Below are 22113 nucleotides of genomic sequence, written 5' to 3' on the forward strand. Positions count from 1 at the left end.
TATCCCAGAAGCCAGAACAGCAAGAGGGATTGCTGCTTTCACTGTGCAGCGATCCCTCTTGCTGTTCTGGCTTCTGAGATTCAGAATATTTTTTTTCTTGTTTTGTTTTCCTCCTCCAAAAACTAGGTGCGTCTTGTGGTCTGGTGCGTCTTATAGAGCGAAAAATATGGTTTTTCTTTTTGTTCTCTTGGAGCTGGAGAGAATTATGTTTTCGTCTGTACATAGTGTGTAACTAAACAGTAAATTAGCTCTACGATGTCTCACTCCTCTTGCTGTGTTATGCCAGAAGATTAGTGTGCATATACCAGCTGGTATATGTCACTAGGAAGCGCACTGGAAGAGAAGGGAGGTGCCTTTTCTAGAGCTGCGCATACCGAAGGATGCTCAGTATTTTGGGGGCTTACAGTCCCCCCCCCCCCCGGACATTTTTCCAACACCTATGCCATCTGCTGAGAAAAGGCACACTCCACCTGTAGTCTGAAGCAGGGCAGAACAGAAACAGGTTCTCCACCTGAGTAAGAAAAAGACTTTGTTGGTGCTACAGTTTTCCAATGGGCTCTGTAAGCCTTGAAAGCAAGTCCAGATAAAAACCTTTCACACAACCTGCTCCATTCCCATCAAACACCTGGAACCTCCCTTCCCTTGGTAACTACTTTAAGTGCTTCTCTAAACGTTTCAAACTCTGCCCTAAAACAGCATCAAGGTTGCCTGGCAATTAAGTTTATGAAAATCCGTCTAATTTCGATCATTGAAAAATGAAATCTTTACCTGCTAAAGATTTTAAAAAAAAATACAGAATAATAGGTAAAGGTAAAGTGACCCCTGACCATTAGGTCCAGTCGTGGCCGACTCTGGGGTTGCAGCGCTCATCTCACTTTACTGGCCGAGGGAGCCGGCGTACAGCTTCCGGGTCATGTGGCCAGCATGACTAAGCCGCTTCTGGTGAACCAGAGCAGCGCACGGAAACGCCGTTTACCTTCCCGCCAGAGCGGTGCCTATTTATCTACTTGCACTTTGATGTGCTTTCGAACTGCTAGGTTGGCAGGAGCAGGGACCGAGCAACGGGAGCTCACCCCATCACGGGGATTCGAACCGCCGACCTTCTGATCATCAAGTTCTAGGCTCTGTGGTTTAACCCACAGCGCCACCCGCGTCCCTAATGAATAATAAAGCCTCTGCCATAATAAAGCCTCTGCAATTCACCAAATTTACGGCATCATACAAATTTACCCCATATATGCGATTCCACATTTTGTAGCTGTCCACTAATATTTCTTTAAGCAATGACATCGCAACTTAGCCCAACATTTGATCCCACAAGCGGCACTGCTGTGGAATCTGTGAATGCCACGCCTTCCGCTAGCCCCACCTCTCCGCCTCCCATTGGCTGCCTTCACCGGTGCTCACTTCAGCTCCGCCCCTCGCTTACCTCATTGCCCCACCGGTCCCGCCAAGGCATCCAGCGGTGCCCGTCCCGGCTGTAGTGTAGCCGGTAGGAGCGGGCAAACTCTTTGCCGTGACCGCTCGCATGGCGACCCTGCGTGCCCACCAAGGTTAAGAAGTGCAGCCGCCGCAGGTCTATCTCCAAGTACTCCGCATCATTAGGGTAGACGGGTCCTGCAGGGCACCAGGCTCCATCTCCCTCGCTCAGCGCCAACCTGGAGAGCAAGAAAAGGGAGAAGACAGAAAGGTGGATAGATTAACGAACCTGTATTTGGGAAGGGGCAGATTTCACAAATCACATTTAAGTCTCCCTAGCACCTCTTGCAAGGGACGCGGGTGGCGCTGTGGGTTAAACCACAGAGCCTAGGACTTGCCGATCAGAAGGTCGGCGGTTCGAATCCCCGTGACGGGGTGGGCTCCCATTGCTCGGTCCCTGCTCCTGCCAACCTAGCAGTTTGAAAGCACATCAAAGTGCAAGTAGATCAATAGGTACCACTCCGGCGGGAAGGTAAACAGCGTTTCCGTGCGCTGCTCTGGTTCGCCAGAAGCGGCTTAGTCATGCTGGTCACATGACCCGGAAGCTGTACGCCGGCTCCCTCGGCCAATAAAGCGAGATGAGCGCCACAACCCCAGAGTCGTCCGTGACTGGACCTAATGGTCAAGGGTCCCTTTATCTTTACCTAGCACCTCTTGCATGCTATTTTTCTCACACGCCAGGTTGAGCAGACCACCCCCATCCCTCCTTGGATGGATGTCCACAACGTCGAACTGAAGGAATAAGAGGGCAATAGAAAGACTACGCCAAGGAGAGTTGGGGTAAGAACACGTCCCTATTTCACACTGCTCTTTATAGGGAAGGCGTCCAAGAATGACAGTCATACTGGACAGTGCCGCGAATGTTCACGTGGAAGGACATGTGGGAGGCCTAAACGGCCTTGGCCCAGTATACCTGAAGGAGCATCTCCACCCCCATCGTTCTGCCCAGACACTGAGGTCCAGCTCCGAGGGCCTTCTGGCGGTTGCCTCGCTGCAAGAACTGAAGTTACAGGGAACCAGGCAGAGGGCCTTCTCCGTAGTGGTGCCCACCCTGTGGAACGCCCTCCCACCAGATGTCAAAGAGAACAACAACTACCTGACATTTAGAAGACATCTGAAGGCAGCCCTGTTCAGGGAAGTTTTTAATGTGTGACATTTTAATGTATTTTTAATCTTTGTTGGAAGGTGCCCAGAGTGGCTGGGGAAATTCAGCCAGATGAGTGGGGTACAAATAATAAATTATTATTATTATTATTATTATTATTATTATTATTATTATTATTATGGAGCTTGGGGCGGGCATCCTATCTTATTGATAGCATGAACAGTCCTTTCCAGCTGACCTGGTCAAAAGACCTTCGTCAGGTCTACGAGGGCAGTGTACTGTGTACAACTGAAATGTATTGTACAACTGCAAGGGGGAAAAGCAAGTTACAACTTTACATTTCAAAGGCCATCGTCACCTGCTGTGTTTGGCGGCCGTCGAGTCGGACCATGAGCTGGAGGCTGAGAGGGCCTCATCCGGGATGGTGCGATCCTGCATGCCCAATGCATAGCGACACTTAGCTGCAAAGGGGGAAGGAAGCGAGAGAATGAAGAGCAAAGATGACCCCTTTGCATTATACACACCCCTCTGCGAAAATTATGAGCTATTAATACTGGCTTGATCCGCAAAACATCAATTATAGTATGTCACATTGAAACCAATGGGTTGCAAGTTAACCTAGGATGGGATGCTTTTAATGAGACTTGAGAACATAAGAAGAACTTGGCCTGATCAGGACAAAAGGACCCATCTATACCAGAATCCTTCTTTTTCCCCCATAGTGGGTGTCCAGATGACTATGAAGTGAATGATCAGCACCAACACAGCAGAGCTCCAAGGTGGTGCCCATCACTGCTAATTGTGGGAGAGAATTCCATAGCTTAACCCTGTTCTGTGTGAAGAAACACGTCCTTTTGTCCGTCCCAGAACTTCCAATATTCAGCTTCATTGTATAGCCCCAAGTGCTAGTATTATGAGACAAGAGAAAGGAAAACCTCTTCCTATCCACATTCTCTACACCATGCACAATCATATTCCCTTCTTAACATGTCCCTTCTTATAACCAGGCCTGACACTACCAAAAGGCATACTTGGGTAGATACTGATGCCCAAAGGCACTGAAGAACACAGGCCTTGGGACTCCATTTTGAAAATGGGGGAGGGGGTGGGAAAAGATGGCCGCCACCATAAAAACATGGCAGCCACATTCTAGCACCGTCCTGTGTTGAATTAAGCTGTTCTCTATATTCTCAGTTTATCCTGTGTATCATGGGAATATGCCCCGCCGGGAAAAAAGTGAGCCTTACATCTGAGTAAACTGCCCTGTCTATCGAAAGTCATTTTGTCTGTCTGTTTGCGATCAGGCCTGTTTCAAGGTGCTTATGTTAATCCACAAAGCCCTAAACAACTTGGGCTCAAAGTAGCTTAGGGACTGCCTGTTTCCGTATGCTCCATCTCAGTAACGGAGATCCTCTGAGGTGTCAGGCCTCCTAAGGTTCAGTTGGCCTTCACTGGGGATCAAGCCTTTAGTGTGGCAGGCCCTGCACTGTGCAATTCCTTTTTGAAAAATTCAAGAATCAGACAAACATAAGGCTACTGTCCTACCTGGGACACGGGTAGCGCTGTGGTCTAAACCACTGAGCCTCTTGAGCTTGCCAATCAAAAGGTCAGTGGTTTGAATCCCCGTAATGGACTGAGCTCCTGTTGCTCTGTCCCAGCTCCTGCCAATCTAGCAGTTAGAAAGCACACCAGCGCAAGTAGATAAATAGGTACTGCTGCGGCGGGAAGGTAAACAGCATTTCTGTGCACTCTGGGTTCTGTCTCGGTGTCCCGTTGCGCCAGCAGTGGTTTAGTCATGCTGGCTACATGACCCGGAAAGCTGTCTGTGGACAAACACCGGCTCCCTTGGCCTGAAAGCGAGATGAGCGCTTCAACCCATAGTCCCCTTTGACTGGATTTAACCGTCCAGGGGTCCTTTACCTTTTTTACTATTTTTACTGTCCTACCTACAAAAAGCAGAACACTTAGTACTGGATGTCAATGACTTCCACCAGAGGGTGCTCTAATTTCACACACAAGAGGTGGACGCTTTTAAAAAAAACCCCAAGGATGTACATTTCTAGAGACACGCTAAGTTTTAACATTCTGTTAATGTTCTGCAAGCTTTCAGCTCAATGTTCCGTTGTCTGGAACACTTTGTGACACTCTGGAATATGGCCAAAAGGGCAAATTCCATGCTGGGGTGATTAGGGAAGACAGAGAGGATAAAACTGTCGGCATCATAATGCTGCCCTTCATATATTATGTATGATGTAGTCCCATTTTGGAATCCTATATGCTGTGCTGACACTCCATTTCAAATGGGAAATCACAGGGTTGGTGAAAGAGGCAGAAAAGGGTAAGCTAACCAAAATAATACGGCTGGACTGAAGCACAGGGTGGCCAGCTCCCAAAAGACTGCGATCTACTTGTTGTTGTTGTTTAGTCGTTTAGTCGTGTCCGACTCTTCGTGACCCCATGGACCAGAGCACGCCAGGCACCTCTGTCCTCCACTACCTCCCGCAGTTTGGTCAAACTCATACTGGTAACCTCGAAAACACTATCCAACCATCTCTTCCTCTGTCGCCCCCTTCTCCTTGTGCCCTCCATCTTTCCCAACATCAGTGTCTTCTCCAGGGAGTCTTCTCTTCTCATGAGGTGGCCAAAGTATTGGAGCCTCAGCTTCACGATCTGTCCTTCCAGTGAGCACTCAGGGCTGATTTCCTTCAGAATGGATGCGTTTGATCTTCTTGCAGTCCATGGGACTCTCAAGAGTCTCCTCCAGCACCATAATTCAAAAGCATCAATTCTTCGGCGATCAGCCATAAAGAAGGCGATCTACTTACAGAATCAAAAACTGGCAGTGATCTACCCCCCTTTTTTTTTCAAAGCTGTTAAGGTTTTTTTAGGAAGGAGGAAAGCCCGCTTTTGGAGGGTGCAGGGCTTTTTTTTAAGGGGAGCCAAAGTTGTTTAGCTTCTTTGTGGGGAGCCAGTGATCTACCAGTGATCCATCACAGACATCCAGTGATCTACCAGTAGATCACGATCTACCTGTTGGACGTGCCTGAGCTAAAGCACTTGGGGATTTTTAGTATACCAAAAAAAAAAAAAATTAAAATATGATATGTTAGAAGTTGATAATATTATGAATGGTGTGGAGAAAACGGCTAGAGGTTCTTTCTTAATTTCTTAAATCTCCTCTGGTGATGCTAGAAGTTTAGGGCACAGAATGAAACAAGAAATTCAGAACAGACAACAGCAGCAAGGAGGACTTCTTTGCACAATGTAGAATCCACTGCTGCAAGATGTGACGGTGAAGCTTATTTCATGGGCAGAGAGGATGGGGAATCTTTGGCTCTTCAGGTGTCATTGGACTACAACTGCTGTCCATTTGCCAGGCTGGCTGGGGCCGATAGGAACTGGAGTCCAACAACATCTGGAGGGCCACAGGTTCCCCAGTCCTGATCTGCAGGAAACAGACAGACAGAGGACAGTCAGACAGACAGACAGACAGACAGACAGATAGATGATAGATAGATAGAGTGGTGCCCCGCAAGACGAATGCCTCGCAAGACGGAAAACCCGCTAGACGAAAGGGTTTTCCGTTTTGGAGGTGCTTCGCAAAACGAATTTCCTATGGGCTTGCTTCGCAAGACGAAAATGTCTTGCGAGTTCCTGCAGGTTTCCCCCCCCCCTTTTCCCCAAGCCGCTAAGCCGCTTAACAGCTGGTCCGCTAAGCCACTTAACAGCTGATCGCTAAGCCGCTTAACAGCTGATCCGCTAAGCCACTTAACAGCTGATCGCTAAGCCGCTTAACAGCTGATCCGCTAAGCCGCTAAGCCGCTAAACAGCTGATCGCTAAGCCGCTTATCAGCTGATCCGCTAAGCCGCTTATCAGCTGATCCGCTAAGCCCGCTAATAGCGCTAATCCGCTAATGGGCTTGCTTTGCAAGACGAAAAAACCGCAAGACGAAGAGACTCGCGGAACGGATTCTTTCGTCTTACGAGGCACCACTGTAGTATCCTTACGAGTAGAACCTGCAACAAAATGTTGCAGTGTGGAGTGTTCCTATTCATTGTTCCATTCAGTCAGCAATGCCCTTCTCTGAGATACTCCATTTCGTCTCCCCACACACACACATTCCATGGCCACTGAGGGTGCTCATTCCCCACTAGGCTGCTTCCAGAGCTTTCGCCTCCCTCTTGTGTGCAAAGATGGCACCATTTTGGTTTCACGAGCAACCAACGGCTCTCACATTTGTGCATCGGAAACAAGATAGAAGCATCGGACAAAACTATGTTGGGGATTCACCAACATAGAAGAAAGGCCCACCGGATGGCAGTTTGGCAACGCCCCCCTAAAAACCTTGCCCTGAGTTCATTTTTCCTTGCTTGGCTCTCCATCTTATACTTGGCCTTGCCCTCTCGCCCGACCTTCATATCTCCATCACTTCTGCCCAATAAAATGCCGTAAGCTCGGTGCTCCTTCTGCACCACATTTCAGCACCTCACCAAGGAACCCTCCAGTTTCCCGCTCCTCAACCAACAGGTCACAGCCTATCTCACCTGGATCCAACTCACCTGGATCGAAGTGCTCTTCCAACTCCGAGGCACCAAGGGACGCCGAGAGCAGCAAGCAAAGCGCTGCGAGTCCCACCATGCTCTCTGGGCTCTGCGATGATTACACCGACAGTTGAGTCTTCATGCCTTGTTTGCAAAAAAAGTAGATAACAGCGGTTAACCACATGTGGGTCTCGCACAGATAGCAGAGTACAACAGCAAGGTGACTCAACATGAATGGGCAACCCTCCGCTTCCGAGGGTCAGGCACTTTCTCTGTGCTAGTGAATAGCACACATTCCATGCTCAGGAGTCACCAGCATCCTGCCATTGTCCGTGCTTCCCTATTCAGGCCAGAAGTGGACTGGCGCTGACACACTGACAGCAGCAAAACACGTGATTATCGCAGGCAAGAAAGGCCAGATGCCAAATTTGTGGTTGAGCGAACTTGGTGCATTTGGGAGACCTCAAGGCTGATTTACAGGAATGAGTGTTTGACCAGACTAAAAAACAAAATGTAACTCAGTTAGTGACTAGGTCAGCTATTGAGGAGATATGTTCCAGTGGGGTCAAACAATGCCACTATTTATTACAACTGGCATTGTTCATTGCGAATGAGCAGTACACTACCCAATCGCTCCTGTTTCACTCTGCAAGAGAAACAAACCGAGAAGCCACAATTAAGCTTGGCTTTGTGTGATGGCTGAATCCAGACTCATTGGGTGGCACCCAGCTGAGTTTCCCTTAGAGGAGACCCACTGAAATCAATGAACCTAACTTGGATGTAACCGTTAATTTTAATGAGCCTGCTATAAGTAAAGGTAAAGGATCTCTGGATGGTTAAGTCCAGTCAAAAGCAACTACAGTGGTACCTCAGGTTACAGACGCTTCAGGTTGCAGACGCTTCAGGTTACAGACTCCGCTAACCCAGAAATAGTATCTCGGGTTAAGAACTTTGCTTCAGGATGAGAACAGAAATCGTGCAGTAGCAGCGCGGCGGCAGCGGGAGGCTCCATTAGCTAAAGTGGTACCTCAGGTTAAGAACAGACCTCCAGAACAAATTAAGTTCTTAACCAAGGTACCAGTGTATGGGGTTGCAGCACTCATCGTGCTTTCAGGCCAAGGGAGCCGGTGTTTGTCCAGCTTTCCGGGTCAAGTGGCCAGCAAGACTAAACTGCTACTGGCGCAACGAGATACCGTGACGGAAACCAGAGCACACGGAAACACTGTTTACCTTCCTTCCACAGTGGTACCTATTTATCTACTTGCGCTGGCATGCTTTCAAACTGCTAGGCTGGCAGAAGCTGGGACAGAGCAACAGGAGCTCACCCCATCATGGGATTCAAACTGCTGACCTTCTGATCGGCAAGCCCAAGAGACTCAGTGGTTTAGACCACAGAGCCACCCGTGTAAAACTTAGCTGAATGTACCTAGCAAGCCATGATTCGTAAGCCAATGACGAACCATGGTTTAAGGCAGCGTTGGCTGGTGCCCATTGGGACAGGTAAGGTGGCTAGAGGACAGGCAGGAGCCAACTAATTCTAGGTGTGTCCCATCCTCGACCCTGTTGAGTTCTACAAATGCAACACTGAGACTATAGAGGAAGAATCTAGCAGCTAGTACCACCCCCTGGAGGAGTTGTAAGTAAAAAGGCAAGCAACTGGGGGACTGGCTGAGGTCAGAGTGATATTGGTTATTATCTTGCAGCTTCAAGGGCAGAGCAAGGAGACACGTTTTGAAAAAAGGTATAATTACAGAAATGAAACGTGCAAAATAGCAGCTATAAAACGGCAAAGGGCGAAAGCAGGTATTGCAAGCAAATGAATAATTTTAAGTCCCAATTGTTGCTTTGATTATGAAAAGCAATTCTGATGAGAAGGCAGCACTTAGCTCTGTCTCCACCTGCCATTTTTCCCACTCTGTATTTGCAAGGCAAATATATACGTGGATCCCAAGATGAGAGGAAGTGTTTCGTGAGGCAACTGGGTTTTCTCTTTTTCTTTAATTGCATTTATATACTGCCTTTCTCCCATTGGCCAAGTCAGCCTTGGGCTCCCAGGTGGATATTCACCCAGGTACTGGCTAGGCCCAGGCCTACTTAGCTTCAGCAAGGCTTCCACACAATGTGTCTTTTTCAGACCACGCACAGGAAAAAGGAAACGGCCCTCAGGCCTCTCCCCAGCCAACACTCCCTTCTCCAGACCACAAACCCCTCTGCCTCCCCACTCCCCATCCTCATCTCTGCTCTAAACGGGTCCTTCCCCCACCCTCAGCCAGCAACAAAGCTATTTTCCCATAAACGAAGCTGTCATTGGGATTCAGAAACCCACATTTTTGCTAGTAATATCTAGTTTTGTGCTAATAGTGCAGAGCAAGAGGAATCTGCAGGAAACTGGGGAGGAAAGAGCCCCCCCCCCCATATGCTGTCAGATGCAATTAAGCAATGAAATTAAAACACTGAACCAGTATCTACCCGACGGCAGCCTCAGATTATTTGATAATAGTTGACCGTGGTCATTAAAAGACAGTCAATTGACAATATTTGATTCATCAACTGGTGGGCACCCCAACCCTATTGATTTATGTCATGAGCAGTTTAAAGGCTCTTGAGTAACACAACTGGACCTTTGCCAGAGGCCCTGATCAAGCCATTTCAACGTCAAAGTGATGACAAGCAAAACAAAATGAGGCAAAGCGGGGAACTCCAGTTCAGGGTACCAGCCAGTCAGCTAGGCCCCATTCCAGGATACTTCATTCCATTCCCTTTCCACCAGGTTATCTGTCTTTTTCTTTTTCTTCTTCTTCTCCTCAATGACTTTCTGTGGACACTTAGCATGCTCAGCCTTCAATGGTCTTTCTTCTGAGGGTCCCATCCTGAGGCAGCTTCTTTCTCCCTAAATATTTCTTCTTGGGGTCTGTTTCTACACCTCCCCACCCCATCACTGCACTCTATAATCTATCTATCTATCTATCTATCATCTATCTATCTATCTATCTATCATCATCTATCATCTATCTATCTATCTATCTATCTGAATCAAAATTCAAATATATCTGAGTAGGCATTTCTGGGCTCTGTGCACCTCAGTTCCCAGAGGGCAGTTCGAAACACTTGCTTCAGAACCAATATTTCTACACAATTTGTATGACATTTTCATCTGACTAGCCTAGTCACATATTTGGCTGCAGGCCAGGTGATTCCCACAAAATGGGAACCTTCTTTCTCAAGAAAAGAATCTTCTGGAGGGAGAAGGATCCAGATTGCGAAAGGTTTGAGGCAAAGAATTCACACACACACGGATTTTACCACCCCTGGTCATTTTTTTTAAAAGTAATCAGCCCCTCAATTTTAAGTCCTCAGTGCTGTGGCATCCATACAGGCCTGAGGCTGTCATTGTTTCGAATCACAGACTTAGCAGATTCCGGTTGTGCAAATATGGCTGACTGGGAGGTCTCAAACAATAAACCCACCCACCCAAAATTCAGACTTTTCGCAATAAGGGGAAAGGCAGCGAAACACACGGCCCGTTGACACTTGCTCTGATGCAACATCATCTAACCTCCCCACAAAAAAATAAAGAATAAATCGGAACGAACATTCGTTAAATAGCGAACAGTCGTCTAATCTCTTCCTGCAAATGAATCAGGAAGAATGCTCAATAAACAAGCCATCCCGAAGCACCATCAGTACCTCTGTTTCTGGAAACGCTTTCTCCCCAAAATGTGTGGGCAACTGACTCAAAGGCAGAGGCCAAAACATTTCCAGTTAATGAGTGACTCAAATTGCTTAATAATCAGAGTATGCACACTCTACAAGACACGGGGCATTTCAAAGAACGTTCCTTCATAAGACGTTCTCATATTGTGAAGGGGAAATGTTCCAAATAAACACTCCACTAACTCGGCGCAGCTTCCCTAAGAAACAGTCGCAGGAATCCAAATCTGTTTCCTAGGAACCCAGGCCGCACTCCCCCCCTGCTGTTTCTTGACCAGTAGGTTGGGGGTGGTGGGTGAAGTGGGGGTGGGTGGGGGTGAAAGGGCTGTAGGCCAGCTGCTCCCACAATCCTTTGCTGGAATGTCCCAACAGCTGCCTTGATCTAAGGCTAGTAAACAGCAGCTGACAGGCCGTGGGGCAAGGGGGTGCCAAAGTGAAAGGGAAAAGGGGGATGAATCAAGGCATTGATCGGGGACACCCCCCTTCGGATTCAACGAGGAGGAGGAATCCCATATCTAGTAGAAGAATTGGGAGAAACTGCCACACTCCAGGGCCGGGAAATTTTCAGACCTTCAACAACGACTGCTCCCTCTAAAAGATGGACCTATTATAGTACACAGTAGGGCAGATGTTTGCATGCAGAAGGTCTCAGACCTGGGGGGAAAGATCCTGCCCCAAACCCTGGAGAGGAAATACCAGTCAATATAGACAAATCTGGGTTAGTAAGGCAAATAGTTTGAGCTGGTTGGACCAGATGAGCTTCAGGGAGCCTTCCAGCGCTACAATTCTACGATTCTATGGGAGGTCTCCCATGGGTATAGATCAGGAGGGGGTTGAGGGGCTATGGGAAATTTGGGGTGCCACCCCAACCAAAAAGTCACCCACACCTTCCGTTTCCCTTGGGTTAAACTGACATCTGCCATTCTTGTTGTTTTTAACGCAGCCCTGTGTGTTTTTCGGTCGGATGCCGCCTTGCAATATTTCATATGGAAGTGTGGTTTATAAACATTAGGGTTCCCATATTTCAAAAAGTGAAAATCCGGACACAAACGTTGTTGAGGTTTTTTTCTTTCTGGCCAAAGTTGTTAAGCTTCTCATTTTTATTTTGCAAAACCTCAAAAATAAATAAATAAAATTTTTGAGCAATTTTCAAGGAACTTCGGCAAAATCTAGACTTCTGACATGGGTTGCCATATGTCCGGATTTCCCCCAAACATTTCAGCAATTTCCACCTGGACACTGCTTCCGACTGCCGTACTCTGACTATGTCAAGGAAATTCTGGGCATATGGCGACCCTAATAAACATGCAAACAAATAACAAATGATCCTGGGTATGCAATAGTATCAAGTAGTGAGGGAGATGCTCTCATGCCATGTACAAAAAAATGCTTTCCTTTGGTGTTGTTTCGCTAGGCCCTAGGGCTGGAACGGAATGGGTCTGCTTAAAGCAGGGGGGTATTGCTGGACTTCAACTTCCATCGTCCTTTACTATGTTGGCTGGAGCTGATGGGAGTTGGAAGCAAACATCTGGGAGCCACTAGTTCTCCATTCCAGATTTCAGAGGAAGCAGGAGGCAGAACACTGTCCTTAATGTGATTCTTCTCTGGAGAACCTATAACGCTGAAAAATGTAAGTCAGCAACCCCAACAAAGACCTTTATAAATCTTGTGTCAGCTCTGAAGCTCATTGGTGGAGTTTGGGCTAGAAACTATCACTGTGCCCAACCTAATCTACCTCACAGGGTTGTTGTGAGGATAAATTGCAAGGGTGGGGGAGAGAGAAATTGGAGTTATACGTATCCTAAATGAAAGGTAGGAAAGAAATGTTAATAATACAGTCGTACCTTGGTTTTCGAATTTAACCCGTTCCAGGAGTCTGTTCGACTCCCGGAACAGTTCAAAAACCAAGGCGCAGCTTCTGATTGGCTGCAGGATGCAATTGGAAGCTGCCCCAGATGTTTGGGTTCCGAAAATTGTTCGGAAACCGGAACAATCACTTCCAGGTTTTGATCGCTCGGGAACAGAAACGTCCGAGTTCAAAGGCGTTGGGCTTCCAAGGTTCCACTGTACAGTGGTACCTCGGGTTACATACGCTTCAGGTTACATACGCTTCTGGTTACACACTCTGCTAACCTAGAAATAGTGCTTCAGGTTAAGAACTTTGCTTCAGGATAAGAACAGAAATCGGGCTCTGGCGGCGTGGCAGCAGCAGGAGGCCCCATTAGCTAAAGTGGTGCTTCAGGTTAAGAACAGTTTCAGGTTAAGTACAGGCCTCCGGAACGAATTAAGTACTTAACCCGAGGTACCACTGTAGTATTAATAATAATGTTTTTAAAACAGTGTAAAAGCTGCCCAACCTGTCCAAGAGCAGGTTGGAGAAGAGGTAGAAAGCTGTTATTGTTGTTGTTGTTGCTGTTGTGAAGAAGAGGTAGAACGCCGTTATTGTTGTTGTTGCTGTTGTTGTTAATGATGATGATTCTATTATATTCTATTATATTCTATAATATCATCATCATTATTACTGATAAGGAGGGGGAAATTGAACCGTGCAGAGAAACCACAAATATATACCCAAGAGCAGACCACTGAACTGTGCTATGAGTCTCCCACCAACCCACCACTGAAATCTACTTAAACCTGAAATGGTGGCCTTGGGCTGAACTCTAAACATTAAAAACATGTTATGGGGCTAAACTCTGGCTCATATTAAAGCCTCAGCGGGATTAAAGGGTATCCCCTGCAGGGATGTCCGTCAGATAACAAATTGGGGTGCTGCTGCTGTCCCTTGCCCACCCCACTCCACCCCCAGCTCCTGTCAGCAGCTGAGGGTGTCCTCATGTCGCCCAGCTGGTTTTTAACCCCCTGCAACACAGAGATCTCCCAGGGCCTCCTGGAGAAAGAAAGAGAGAGAAAAAGCGCAAAATGCGCTGAAGGGGTAAGGAAGGCAAGGAATCCCAGCTATGTAGGCAAGAATGCCCGGCAGCTGGGATCCCAGTGCCAGCCCAGCTTAACTGGCCTGCTGTGGAAAGCTGCAAAGCTCCGTGGATGCCCTACAGTCCTGACTCCCTGCCAGCAGAGAATTAACCATTATATTAAACAGGCTATAGAGCCGGACGTCATCGTGGGTCCCTGCTCAAGGGAAACGATCGGAGGCTGCGACGGAGGCCGAGGTCCTTTAACCTCTGGTTTTATTTATTAAATTTATGTCCCACTCTTTCCCCTTCCATGCTCCCCCACCCACCCCAAAAAGACTGCCTGTGTCTTTCTCAGGGATGGGGGAGAGATTTGGTTCAGCTTGCACGTCCCTAGGCATTTGTAGACCAAACACAAAGGTACCTCTGGTTATGAACTTAATTCGTTCCGGAGGTCTGTTCTTAACCTGAGGTACTACTTTAGCTAATGGGGCCTCCCGGTGCCGCCACACAATTTCCGTTCTCATCCTGAGGTAAAGTTCTTAACCCGAGGCACTACTGCGAGGGTTAGTGGAGTCTGTAACCCAAAGAGTTTGTAACCTGAGGGGTTTGTAACCCAAGGTACCACTGTACTTTAAAACTGGCACTTCCCTGAATTACCCTGAATTATTATTATTCTTTTATTTATACCCCGCTAATCTGGCTGTGTTGCCCTACCAAGTACAGTCTCCAGCTGCATTAACATGTAGAAAAAGGCATACACTGTACTATTTATTTGTCTGTTCACTCGTTTTCAGAAGACCTTTAAAGAAAGAATTTCGCAAACCGGTGTGGAATTTTCACAAGGCCTTAAAAAAATATATTGCAAACCGATGTGGAAGTGCGGTAATCTAAACATTGGAAAAACGAGAAGCTGAGATTAACCAAAACTGACAGAACCACCCATCCCTCCTCCTCCTCCTCCTCCTTCCTCCAGAGCACCAACTTTCCAAATTGTCTCAGAGTCACACGTGCTAAGGGTGAGAGTGAGCAAAACTGTCTCCGGACCCCAGCTTGGGCAGAATGTGACTTGCATTCCAAGGAAGTTTTAAATGCAGACCAGCTGAATGGTCCATTCGGCAAGCCCTTATTGTTCCACATCCACAGCCAGGCTATTAAAAAGTATGGTTGGGGGGGGGCATCCTTTCATTTTGGACAATGGAGTGGTCAGCTGGGGGACAACCAGCTTTCCCTATCATTTTTTTCAGTCTGGACTGATTACAGTGGTACCTTGGTTCTCAAACTTAATCCATTCCGGAAGTCGGTTCCAAAACCAAAGCGTTTTTCCATAGAAAGTAATGCAAAACAGATTAATCCGTTCCAGACTTTTAAAAACAACCCCTAAAACAGCAATTTAACATGAATTTTACTATCTAACGATACCATTGATCCATAAATGAAAGCAATAAACAATGTACTGCAGTGACACAATCAATCAGTCGGTAGCTGAACTGGGTTCCACACAGTCACAAAAACAAAACAAAGAGCCACAAAAGCAAAAATGCAAAATAAACAGCAAAATCAGGCAGACCTCAACATAACACTCAAAACGGAAGTGTAACATTCAAAATGGAGCACATTTGGCTTCTGAAAAAAGTTCGCAAACCAGAACACGTACTTCCGAGTTTGCAGTGTTTGGGTTCCACGTTGTTTGAGAACCAAGGTGTTTGAGAACCAAGGTACCACTGTATGTCCGTTCTAGAGACTGCTGGTCCAAGAATGAAGGCAGTTTCGCACTCCTCCAAACCAAACTCTTTACATTATTATTTTTTGCCAAGTTCTTAGATATGCTGAACTTGCAGAGAGAATGAAAATGCTTGTCTCCTCTCCAATATTCACACACAAAAACCTCCACTTAACATAACTCACCACTCCCTTTCTAGACTTTTGCCCTTCAGCTTTCACACATACAGAGAGAAGCCAATCTCTAGCAACAGGCTTAACTGCATAAGCAAACAACATTCCCCAGAAGGAAAACAAGGATGGATGAAAGAATTAAGCAAGGCTATGAAAATACCCCTTATAGCAAAAAGGTCAGATCATTTTCGAGCCAAAATGAACCAGGAAGGGGTGCATTCAGAAGGACAGATGCAAGCCACACATTTCAGAAGCTCGCAACTGCTGGAATGTCAAGTCATGTGCAATTCCCAGCTGCAAAGTTCAGATTCCATTGTGGGATTCCGCATTTCACCATGAAACACAAAGTCAGGTATTGTGAACAGCTCAGATTTCCGTTTCTAAAACCACAGATTTGCACCCAGAAACTTGAAGCACCCAGGACTCACGACAATTCACCTACATTTCAATTTTTAATTTACCCATTTATTTGAAGGCAGGAAAAGCTGTTCCTTTCAAATTTCAAAATTTGCTTGCTTTGATATGATCAGCAAATGCAACCAGCTTATGGCTCGCAGGTAACAAATGTGATGCTCTGCAGATGTTTCCAGACTCCAGCTATCAGCCCCAGGCAACGTAGCTAACGTTCAGAAATTATGAGAGTTGTAGTCCATACCAGCAGGACACGGGTGGCGCTGTGGGTTAAACCACAGAGCCTAGGACTTGCCGATCAGAAGGTCGGCGGTTCGAATCCCCGTGACGGGGTGAGCTCCCGTTGCTCGGTCCCTGCTCCTGCCAACCTAGCAGTTCGAAAGCACCTCAAAGTGCAAGTAGATAAATAGGTACCGCTCCGGCGGGAAGGTAAACGGCGTTTCCGTGTGCTGTTCTGGTTCACCAGAAGCAGGTTAGTCATGCTGACCACATGACCTGGAAGCTGTACGCCAGCTCTCTCGGCCAATAAAGCAAGATGAGCACCGCAACCCCAGAGTCGGCCTCGACTGGACCTAACGGTCAGGGGTCCCTTTACCTTTACCTTTTAGTCCACACCAAAAGAGGATACCATGTCTGTTATCCCCAATCTCCACCATTTATGAACATGTGAAAAAGCATTAGTCCCAATATAGATGTTTGGAGGACGCACACACCCATCGTTCTATTGTGAAACTGATAATAATGATAAATAACAATAATATACAGGTTAATGTTAAAGTCACAGGAGACAGGCCTGTAAGAAAGTTGTCCATCTTAACTCCTCTATGTACTTCAAGACTGTCGCTATCTTCCAGTGAGATTCAGCCACATCCTGGCAAATTCAGGTTGCAAAATTATAATTGAAATACAAATACAAACAAAATTATAATTGAAATACAAACCCGCTTCCCCCAAAGACCCCAATAAGGAAAGTGGCGAGGGTAAGTGGCAGTGGAAAGTGTGAGATAACACCTGCTTTGATGCAACGTCATCTAACCTCCCTGCAAGCAAATCAGAATAAATGTTCATTCAGGTAATCTGGAAGTGCTCTTCGATACTAAACACACCCACACACACCCCGAAGCCTGTCCCAGGACACTTTTTGGTAGTCTCCTTCTGTTCCTTGCAGTGTAGCAAGGTCAACCAGGATTCAGCCAGTGAATACTTTAAAAAAAAACTGAGCTGGAAGTGAATTGGAAATTATGACATGATATCTCATGATCCGGCCTCATGAAAGCATCCACCAATCAGCATTTAGATGCTCATATGTATCATCTGTTTAATTAGATCGCCCTTTCCATCCAATTCTTTCATCTTCTCTTCATTTGCTTTGATAAATGCTCCTAAGAACTTGGCTCGCGGCACAAATTGTAAAACCCAGAGGAGAAGCAATCCATTTCATTCCAATATATGGGGTCTGAGCCAGCTACACTTGAGCAGTACAAATTATACTGCAGTGCAGTAAGTCCCTTTTGCTGCTTGAAACGTTCCTGATGTAAAAATGTATTTGTGTTGGTGGCTCTTTCTGCTTTATTAGCAGGGACGTGGGTGGCGCTGTGGTCTAAACCACTGAGCCTCTTGGGCTTGCTGATCGGAAGGTCAGCGGTTTGAATCCTCACGACGGAGTGAGCTCTCGTTGCTCAGTCCCAGCTCCTGCCAACCTAGCAGTTCGAAAGCATGCCAGTGCAAGTAGATAAATAGGTACTGCGGCGGCGGGAAGGTAAATGGCATTTCCATGCGCTCTGGCTTCCGTCATGGTGTCTCGTTGTGCCAGAAGCGGTTTAGTCATGGTGGCCACATGACCCGGAAAGCTGTCTGTGGACAAATGCCGGTTTCCTCAGCCTGAAAGCGAGAAGAGCGCTGAAACCCCATAGTCGCCTTTGACTGGACTTAACCGGCCTGGGGTCCTTTATCTTTTTTTATCTTTATCTTAGTTGCCCTGCAATGCTTGCCCAATGCTACCACACTACTGCTGTCTGGAGAAGCTACATCACAATAAAAGCAGGACAACTAAAAGAAAAACCCACAGCATTTGCGGTATGAATAGTGGCAGGATTTCAGCAGGAAGCTACAGGATATGCACTGGCTGGAAATGAAGCCGTGAGACCACCCTAACTTTTAACACCTGCTGAAAACTTTTCTATTCCATCGGTCTTATACATCCACCGCAGCTATGTGATTTCTCTGATTTTAACTTACTGATATGGTTTTGTATCGTGTAGTTTCGTGTACAGTTGTCGTGAACCACTTTGACAGCTTCTTTGTGAATTAGCGGTGTGTAATTTTTTTTTAATAAATAAATAAAACGTTTGCAGGCGCAAATAATACCGAAAGAGGGGTCGTGTATAACCAGCCTGACAGCCTGGCTTGCAGCTGCTTTTAAATTGTTTTTAAATTTTCCTCTGTGTTGTTTTAAATGAGACCATCTCGGCTGTGAGCCCTGGCAGAACTGCACCCTGCCTTGCTGGCCTTTTCCCATCTGGCCTGGGAGAGTGGAGTGCTGACTGACTCCAGCTACAAAAGGTGAGGCTGTTGAACAGATTATTGGGCTGCAATCAGGATTCGAACACAAGACCATTCTCCCCTCCTGTGGTTTCCAGCAACTGATATTCAGAAGCATCGCTGCCTTTAACTGTGGGCGCAGAGCGCAGCCATCATGGCTGGTAACCATTGACAATCCTCTCCTCCATGAATTTGTCTAATCCTCTTTAAATAAGATTTTATTAAGGCTTCCCATAATCCACTTTTTAATTCACCTAGGTTGGCGGCTCTCACTGCATCCTGTAGCAGCGAGTTCCATAGTTCAACTACGTGCAGCATAAATAAGTCCCGTATTTTTCCGTGTATAAGATGCCCCCGTGTATAAGACTCCATTTTGGGGGACTCCAAATTAAGAAAAGTTGTTGAGCTTTTTATGCCGAAAATCGCTGCCACTAGCACGTGTCCCAAAAGCCACCTATCGCCCATCCCCGCGCCAGCAGAAGACGCCAATCGCCCGCCCTGTTGCCGCAGTGACACCCAATCAACACCAGCCTTGCCGCAGCCAACAATAACACGCCAAATAGCCGCAACCAATCCCACGTTCCCCCTATGCACTATCGGTATATAAGACGACCCCCAATTTTAAACATAATTTTTAAATTAAAAAACCCTCGTCTTATACATGGAAAACTAAGGTTCTTTCTGTGTTCTTTCTCTTCACAGGGAACTCTGGGCCTCATAACAACTCTCTTAGCAAACTACAGCTCCCAGAATCCTTAGGGGGGGAATGTCATGACTCTCTCAAGTGCTTCAAATGTGTTGGTGTGAATGCGGCCTGAGTTTCTGGAGCGACACATCCATAAATAATTTTGTGTTCTTGAAACGTGACATTGGTAGCATCGTTTCCGTCTCATGTAAACAGCAACAGAGAGTGCTGCGTCCAACAAAGTTCCACTCAGAGCAACACACCCTCCAATATCCCACGGATCAAAATCGGGACGCGTCGGGCAAGAGCATGAAACCCAAAAAAAACCTGAGGGCCTTTTGTTCTGGCGCTCTGGCCAGCTGAATCACGCCAAAGTGCCAGACCAAAAAACGGGACATGACTGGTTAGACGCAGGGTGGGTAAAAATCAATGATTTTTTTAAAAAAATCTAAAAAATCAGATTTTTTTAAAATTTAAATTGGATAATTTGGATTTAAATTAGATTTAAAAGGTAAAGGGACCGCTGACTGTTAAGTCCAGTCACGGACAACTCTGAGGTTGTGGCGCTCATCTCGCTTTACTGGCCGAGGGAGCCGACATTTGTCCGCAGACAGTTTTTCCAGGTCATGTGGCCAGCATGAGTAAGCAGCTTCTCGAGAACCAGAGCAGTGCACGGAAATGCCGTTTACCTTCCCACCGGAGTAGTACCTATTTATCTACTTGCACTTTGAGGTGCTTTCAAACTGCTAGGTTGGCAGGAGCTGGGACAGAGCAATAGGAGCTCACCCTATCGCAGGGATTCAAACCACCGACCTTCCGATCGGCAAGCCCTGGGCTCAGTGGTTTAGACCACAGCGCCACCCGCGTCCCATTTAAATTAGATTATTTTGATTTAAATTTGATTTTTAAAAGAAAATGCTTCTGGAGGAAAAAATCTTCTAAAGATAGTTTTCTGTTTAAGTTACATTATAGTCCAAAGGCTATTCATCGGGAAATCCTATAAGGATTTGTTTTAAGTTTTTCATGTGTGCTAAAACTCAGTCTAAGTTTTGTTTTTGTTTTTTTAAGTTTAACCACATCAGTTAACAAACATGGATACATATGCTATAATGTTATTGCTTTAGTTAAATAAATTGTTATTAAGGAAATGATTGTTTTTCTCCTTCCAATAAAGTACAGCAGAAAAGTTGTCCAAATATAAACAGTTAACTTATTAAACCTCACAATAATTTCATAATTATCTGTCTATGTATTTCCAATAGTATAACCAAATCAGTAATTTTTGATATAACTGTAAAAACTACTCTGAAAATTTATTATTCCAAAAATGAAACCTTCATCTGGTTGTAAATATTAAGATTATACAGTGGTACCTCTGGTTAAGAACTTAATTCGTTCCGGAGGTCCGTTCTTAACCTGAAACTGTTCTTAAACTGAAGCACCACTTTAGCTAATGGGGCCTCCTGCTGCCACTGGGCCGCAATTTCTATTCTCATCCTGAAACAAAGTTCTTAACCCGAGGTACTATTTCTGGGTTAGCAGAGTCTGTAACCTGAAGCGTCTGTAACCAGAGGTACCACTGTACCAGCAAGAATGAGTCTTTCTGTTAAAAAAAAAAAAATTAAATCAAGTCTTACTGACTAGTGAATTAAATCGTGATTTAAATCGTGATTTAAATCGTGATTTAAATTGATTTGATTTAAATCAAATCCACCCTGGTTAGACCCAGTGCAATTAATGGGGCTACGTTAGTTGTGTTCATTACTTTCAACGGGTCTACTCTTGGGCGCGACTAACACCACTGCTGCTCCCTGGAGATCAGTTTTAGAAAAGAAAAGCAATTCGGAATAAGGGGCTCCATGTGGGATTACGTGACTTCTGCGTCACCGCCAAGCAATGCTCCCTTCTAATTATAGGGTGGCCTTTGCTGCCCTATAGCGAAGGTAGCCCCAGCATCCTGTTTATTAGTAACTCCCTTTCTGGACTGCCCAGAATTTCACACCGTGACGCTGTCTAGCTTCAAATAGGGGAAGGGGTCGGATTAGGGGCCTAGATGTAGAGTCACGCCATCAATAAAGCTTCAGAGATAAAGCCCACAGGAAACAATTCCTTCCCCCCATGGATCTCTCCACCTGTTCGCCCTGACATATCCCTGTCGAGAATTTAAAACGTAATTCATGCAACAGCAGAAAGCAAAAGCCCCCACTAGCCCTGCACAAAATACCCACATTTTGCAGTTAACAGCGAGTGGGGATAATAGTACAGTGGTACCTCAGGTTACATACGCTTCAGGTTACATACGCTTCAGGTTACATACGCTTCAGGTTACAGACTCCGCTAAACCAGAAATAGTACCTCGGGTTAAGAACTTTGCTTCAGGATGAGAACAGAAACCATGCTCCAGCAGCGTGGCGGCAGCAGCAGCAGGAGGCCCCATTAGCTAAAGTGGTGCTTCAGGTTAAGAACAGTTTCAGGTTAAGAACAGACCTCCGGAACGAATTAAGTTCTTAACCCGAGGTACCACTGTACAGCTGACCAAAAATAGGCTCCCACAATAAATGAAAAAGGAGATGAAGACGAAGAAGAAATAGAGATTAATGTTTTACACTTTTACAGTTTATTGTTATTTATATTTTGAAATAAGTACTTAACCCGAGGTACCACTGTACAATTATTTAGGATTGCTCAAACCACTTCACATATCTCAGAGCTCGGCTAGACACAATGGCGGGAACCCTATTCGCTTGCTCACTTGACAGCCCTGCTCATGTTTTCAAAGCAGGTGGGGGGTGTCTAATTTTAGCATCTATAAGGGCACGCAAGCGAGGGGA

At 46.1% G+C, this 22113-nt stretch overlaps 1 protein-coding gene across 3 annotated transcripts in view; it reads right to left on the reverse strand.

Annotated features, from left to right (window-relative positions):
• Window positions 1–22113, reverse strand: part of DDR1 (discoidin domain receptor tyrosine kinase 1) — a 65050-nt gene that overhangs the window by 26398 nt on the left and 16539 nt on the right. For all 3 annotated transcript variants that reach the window (XM_028719768.2, XM_028719766.2, XM_028719769.2), the window contains exons 2-4: window positions 7145–7270; window positions 2943–3045; window positions 1430–1658 (exon numbers count right to left, since the gene is read on the reverse strand). In XM_028719768.2, the coding sequence (XP_028575601.2) occupies window positions 1430–1658; window positions 2943–3045; window positions 7145–7223 (411 nt within the window). In that variant the 5' untranslated portion in view covers window positions 7224–7270. The remainder of the gene's footprint in view (window positions 1–1429; window positions 1659–2942; window positions 3046–7144; window positions 7271–22113) is intronic.

This window comes from Podarcis muralis, chromosome 2, assembly GCF_964188315.1.
Source record: "Podarcis muralis chromosome 2, rPodMur119.hap1.1, whole genome shotgun sequence".
Lineage (NCBI taxonomy): Eukaryota > Metazoa > Chordata > Lepidosauria > Squamata > Lacertidae > Podarcis > Podarcis muralis.